This window comes from Mandrillus leucophaeus, unplaced genomic scaffold (genome assembly GCF_000951045.1).
Source record: "Mandrillus leucophaeus isolate KB7577 unplaced genomic scaffold, Mleu.le_1.0 Scaffold221, whole genome shotgun sequence".
NCBI classification, from domain to species: Eukaryota; Metazoa; Chordata; class Mammalia; order Primates; family Cercopithecidae; genus Mandrillus; species Mandrillus leucophaeus.
Window position 1 is genome coordinate 3,761,209 of NW_012102266.1, and position 6,431 is coordinate 3,767,639.

General features: G+C 41.8%; 1 protein-coding gene across 1 annotated transcript; it reads right to left on the reverse strand.

The window, feature by feature from the left end:
• Positions 1 to 336: 336 nt before the first annotated feature.
• TEX43 (testis expressed 43) lies at positions 337 to 5,133 on the reverse strand. The gene is made up of 3 exons (XM_011981205.1): positions 5,033 to 5,133; positions 4,197 to 4,305; positions 337 to 582 (listed from the first exon to the last, which is right to left on the reverse strand). The coding sequence occupies exons 1-3, from the start codon at positions 5,116 to 5,118 to the stop codon at positions 373 to 375; spliced, it is 405 nt and encodes a 134-aa protein (XP_011836595.1). The 5' UTR covers positions 5,119 to 5,133; the 3' UTR covers positions 337 to 372.
• Between the last annotated feature and the right edge of the window lie 1,298 nt (positions 5,134 to 6,431).

Sequence of the window (6,431 nt, forward strand, 5' to 3'; positions counted from 1 at the left end):
TATTTCAGTTTGGTTCATCTGACATTGAAGATCAACGAGGATGAATAATAAAGATACAGTGAGGAGGAGAGAAAGGTAGAGGAATGTGGTAAGATTAGGCAGTGGAACTGGATTGGTCTGCTGATTCTTATGTGCTTAGTGTGAAATGAATGTCAGCAAGGCAGTGTTCCTTCCTCCTCCACTTCATCTCAGATTATCTCAGAGTCGGTTTCCTTGCTAAAGCTTGTATAATCTCTAAGTTATGCAACTGACTTAAGACCTTTAAACAAATTGAACTTGCAGGTGAAATACAAATTTACAACACATTAAACATTTATCAGAGACAGTAAGAGAGCAGAGATTGAAACACTTTATTATTTTACTCTTCTTCCATCAGACTAGTCGCCTCCTGAAGCCATGGGAAATCACAGTGCTTTGGTATCTGGAGAGAGGCGAATGCAGAGGCATATCTGCAATTTTTATTTCTGGTGGGCCTTTCTGCAAGACAACTTTGCGATCTTCCCCATGGCAAAGCCTTTCACTGTGATCCAAAAACAGAGAGTCTTCTAAAGGGCCAGTATGGATTCCACACACTTCTGCTCGCTAAGAGGAAAGAAAATCTTCTCTGTTACACATCAAACATCATTTTCTTGTTAGATTAAGAAGGAAGTTTCACCAGGAGCCATGGCTCATACCTCTAATCCCAGCACTTTGGGAAGCCAAGAAAGATTGCTTGAGCTCAGGAGTTTGAGACCAGCCTGGGCAACATAGCAAGACGCCATCTATACAAAAAATAAAAAATTAGGTGGGTATGGTGGCACATGTCTGTGAGGCTGAGGCAAGAGAATCCCTTGATCCTGGGAAACCAAGGCTGCAGTGAGCTATGATCACACCCCTGCACTTCAGCCTGGGCAAGAGAGTGAGACCCCATCCCCTCTCCAAAAAAAGATGGAAATTTCCCCATAGTTTTTCTAACCATCCTGGTTGAGAAGGAAGCTCTGCTGAACAGAGGAACATCCCTTTTCTAAAAGCAATGCTTTGTGGGTCAGTGTGATCTGACTACCAGAAAGAGTCATGCAGATTATAAAGGTGATACATTTGGAGGCAGATCGTTGAACTTGAGCTTCACTGCTTAACGTGACCTTTTCAAGTCCTTTACTCCCAGAAGACTCAGTTTTTTCAAATATAAAATGGGAATATTAAAGGATTCTTTGAGTAGCAAATAAAATATATGTGAATGAAAAAGCTTTGCCAACTACTAAGTATCAAAAGGGTATAAAGTATAATGATGCTGTTATGACTGTAGAATAAATAAATAACAACTATTTGAAGTTATTAACTTAAATACATATCTACTTCTGATTCTTCAATATTGCCAAATAGCATTCTGGCCTGTTCTTGGGATGCAGTCCCAACTCTGGTATGTTGTGTTTATATATATATAACACACATATATATATATATATTTATCAAAAATAAATTAATTAATTAAACATCCTGCAAGTCTGTTTCAGTTTGGTTCATCTGACATTGAAGATCAAAGAGGATGAATAATAAAGATACAGTGAGGAGGAGAGAAAGGTAGAGGAATGTGGTAAGATTAGGCAGTGGAACTGGATTGGTCTGCTAATTATATATATATAAAATGCTGTGTTATATATATATATAGTTCACAGATGGGGGGCCTTAGTCTGTCACCCAGGCTGGAGTGCAGTGGTGCAATCGTAACTCACTGCAGCCTGGAACTCCTAGGCTCAAGCAATCCTCCTGCCTCAGCCTCCCAAGCAGCTGGAACTACAGCACACACCACAATGCACAATGCCTGGATAATTTTTTTTAATTTATAGACAGGATCTCGCTATGTTGCTCTGGCTGGTCTTAAACTCCTGGCCTCAAACCACGCCCCCGTCTCAGCCTCCCAAAGTGCTAGGATTAGAGGCATAAGTCACTGCACCCAGCCTCTGTGCTACATTTTTTAATGTTGTTAGATGCAGTTTTTAAACTCCTAATGGAAAAATGGTGAGGATAAATAAAAGGAAGGAAAGCATAAGTTAGCATTTACTCAGTGTGGGAACATTCACTTTACTTAATTACTTAATTCACTTATTTAAGTTTCATTGGTAGGAACACTGTCAACTAAATTGCAAAAGTAAAATAGCTCTGAAAAATGATGCTGAATCATAGCTCTAAAAGTAAGGTCAAGAATAAGTGTTTTGATGCAATCAAAACAAAGTTTTTCTTTACTGATTTTAACTTATAAAGTTTACAACCTATAATTCTCATAAATGAAAAAGTCAATACTGTTACCATGCGGAAGCTACTTAGGGCATTTAAAACGACCTTGATACGCTACTAAATTACATGAAATGCAGACTAATATTAAGACTGTAGTAAATCTGAGTAAACATATTTGTTTATTTATTTATTTATTTTGAGATGGAGTCTTGCTCTGTTGCCCAGGCTGGAGTGCACTGGTGTGATCTGGCTTGCTGCAACCTCTGTCTCCTGGATTCAAGTGATTCTCCTGCCTCAGCCTCCCAAGTAGCAGGGATTACAGACATGTGCCATCATGCCCGGCTAATTTTTGTATTTTTAGTAGAGATGGGGTTTCACCATGTTGGCCAGGCTGGTCTCGAACTCCTGACCTCAGGTTATCTGCCTGCCTCGGCCTCCCAAAGTGCTAGGATCACAGGCATGAGCCATCGCAGCAGCCACAAAATGTTTTAAAACAAACCTGTTGGAATCCCTGCTTTAGATTATTTTGAGCATATACCTAGAAGTGGAATTGCTGAATCATATGGTAATTCTATGTTTAATTTTTTGAAGAATGGTCTCACTATCTTCTACAGTGGCTGCAGCATTTTACCTATATAGTTTTCCTGCTGTTTTAAAACTATTGACTGGAGCCGGGTATAGTGGTTCATGCCTGTAATCCTAGCACTTTGGGAGGCCAAGGCAGGAGGATCGCTTGAGCCCAGGAGACCAACCTGGACCGCATAGAGAGATCCCATGTCTACAAAAAATACCAAAACTCTCTGGGCATGGTGGCATATGCCTGTAGTCCCGGCTGCTCAGGAGGCTGAGGTGGGAGGATCACCTGAGCCCAAGAGGTTGCTGCAGCTGCAGTGAGCCATGACTGCATCATTGCACTCCTGTCTGGGTGACAGAGTGAGACCCTATCTCTAAATAAATAAATAAATAAATAAATAAATAAATAAATAAATAAAGTAGGACCGGCGTGGTGGCTAACTCCTATAATCCTAGAACTTTGGAAGGCCGAGGCAGTAGGATCACTTGAGCTCAGGAGTTCAAGACCAAACTGGAAGTCATAGTGAGACCTCATCTCTACTAAAAATCAAAAAGCTAGCAAGGCGTGGTGATGTGCACCTGTAATCCCAGCTACTTGTGAGGTTGAGGCAGGAGAATCAATTGAGCTCAGCAGATTGAGGCTGCAGTGAGCTTTGATCATGCCACTGCACTCCAGCCTGGATGACAGAGCAAGACCCTGTCTCCAAAAAAAAAAAAAAAGGAATAAGTAAATAAAACTGCTGACTGAACAGGAGCATTGAATGGGTAAATCATGTGTAAAACTAGCCAAAATATTCCCATGCCTCGCTATCTGAATATGCAGTACAACCTAAAAAATATACACTCTGTAGTGTACCTTTAATATTAATGGCATCTTCTGATGATGAGTTTAACAACTTTTAGATAGCATCACGTGAAATTTCTGAAATTCTTCAGTATATAAATAGGTTATTTAAAGAAATATTACTATTTAACATTCATTTGCAAGTTTATGTGCAGTACATCAAAACAGTTTTTGTATAGTTATGTACATCTATCACAGATATACTAAATTATATATATATTACTTATTTATTTATTTAGAGACAGAATCTAGCTCTGTCGCCCAGGCTAGATTGCAGTGGCGCAATCTCGGCTCACTGCAACCTCTGCCTCCCGGGTTCAAGAGATTCTCATGCCTCAGCCTCCCAAGTAGCTGGGATTACAAGTGCCCGCCACCATGCCCAGCTAATTTTCATATTTTTAGTAGAGACGGGGTTTCACCATGTTGACTAGGCTGGTCTTGAACTCCTGACCTCAAATGATCCACCAGCCTCTGGTCTCCCAAAGTGCTACAATTATTAGCATGAGTCACCGTATCCAGCTTAATGTTTTTTTTTTTTTTCTTATGTATGCTTATGGGGAAATACCTTCAGATTCACATTCCTGAATATCATGTTTTCTTTCCAAGGCATAACATAACGTCTTGGGATCATCCCTTGCTTTAATGAAAATTGTGGCAAATGAATCTCCTCATACCTGACGATTAGGAAAGCAAGAAGAAAAGATATCTTGTGAGCCAAATACAATCATTTTAGCATCATTCCATGGACTGGAGGCAGTTGTGCATTCACGTTTAGTCCCCTGCTGCTGCAGGACAGACAGCTGTGCTATTGAAACTCAACTAAAAGATAACCATTTAAGTACCCAGGTATCACCAAGATCAAGTCAGGGCCAGGTATCTGTAACTCTAACTGCATGCTATCCTTTACAATTTGCCCACAATGTCCATTTTAATCTGACTTTTTTTTTTCTTTTTTTTTTTTTTAATAAGATGGAGTGCATCACCATGCCCAGCCGGGGTTTTGCCATGTTGGTCAGGCTGGTCTCAAATTCCTGACCTCAAGTGATCCACCCGCCTTGGCCTCCCAAACTGTTGACTTTAGAGCCGTGAGCCACTGCATCAGGCCCATTTTAACTTGACTTTAAGGGAAAAGTCAAGGCACCTGGGTTTGCCTCAGGCCTGCCCACTGCCTAAAGGAAATGTCTGGCCAGCCACAAAAAACAGTAACTATATTGACTTCTGAATTTATGTTTGCTCTACACTCAGGTCACACTTGCTTTCCTTGCACACATATTTCCCTCTGGAACATAAAACTTTCTATATAGATGCCAAAGGGGAACACAAAGTTATTGACCTTATCTTTGTAGCTCCCAGGTAGCAAAACAAGCAAACAAAAACCCCCAGAACCCCGTAAGTCCTTACTTATTAGCAGATTTGTAGGGACTCTCATCAGAGCAGTTGTTACTGAGTTTAGGCGAAGTAGGATAAGTATCTTTCCCTGAAGCCATTCCTGACAGCAGTGGATGGAATTCTCATCTACTTTACTAACTCACTAGTCTAATTATGATGACAACGCTGCTCTGATGTAACAATGTTTTGCTAACTTCATAGTAACTCTCAGCAGTTATAGTAGCAGTTAAGCGTGTCCAGCTTACAGGTGTGGTGGTGGGTGCCCGTAATCCCAGCTACTCAGGGGGCTGAGGCAGGAGAATCACTTGAACCCAGGAGGCAGAGGCACTGCACTCCAACCTGGGTGACAGAGTGAGATCTATCTTAAAAAAAAAAAAAGTGTCCAGCTCAGAGCTATTTTAAGGGCTTTTAAAAAAATCCCCCTTCTGGCCTGGCACAGTGGCTCATGCCTGTAATCCTAGCACTTAGGGAGGATGAGGCAGAAGGATCACTTGAGCCCAGGAATTCGAGACCAGCCTGGGCAACATAGTAAATTCCTATCTCTACAAAAAATAAAAAAATTTGGCCGGGTGTAGTGGCTCATGCCTGTAATCCCAGCACTTTGGGAGTCCAAGGCAGGTGTTATCACTTAAGGTCAGGAGTTCAAGACCAGGCTGGCCAACATGGTAAAACACCATCTCTATTAAAAACACAAAAATTAGCCAGGCATGGTGGTGTGCACCTGTAATCCCAGCTACTCGGGAGGCTGAGGCAGGAGGACTGCTTGAACCCGGGAGGCGGAGGTTGCAGTGAACAGAGATGGTGCCAGTCCAGTCCAGCCTGGGTGACAGAGCAAGACTCTGTCTCAAAAAATTAAATAAATAAATAAATAAATAAGCCAGGCATGGTCACGTGTACTTGTGGTCCCAGCTACTTGAGAGGCTGGGGCCAGAGGATCACTTGAACCCAGGAGGCTGAGGCTGCAGTGAGCTGTGATTGCACCACTGCACTCCAGTCTGGGCAACAGAGCAACAGCTTGTCTCCAAAAAATAAGACAAGACAAGACAAAACAAAACAAAACAAAACAAATCTCTTGAGTAAAACATCATTCTTATAATGAGCAATTAAAAAATGAAGATGTTTGTTTGTGACATAATACAAATTTGACACATACTAGAAAATATGTTGAACTGAACAATTATTCAGGCTGGGCACGGTGGCTCACGCCTGTAAGCCCAGCACTTTGGGAGCCTGAGGCGGGCAGATCATGAGGTCAGGAGATCGAGACCTTGCTGATTAACATGGTAAAACCCCATCTCTACTAAAAAATACAAAAAAAATTAGCCGGGCATGATGGTGGGCGCCTGTAGTCCCAGCTACTGGGGAGGCTGAGGCAGGAGAATGGTGTGAACCTGGGAGACGGAGCTTGCAG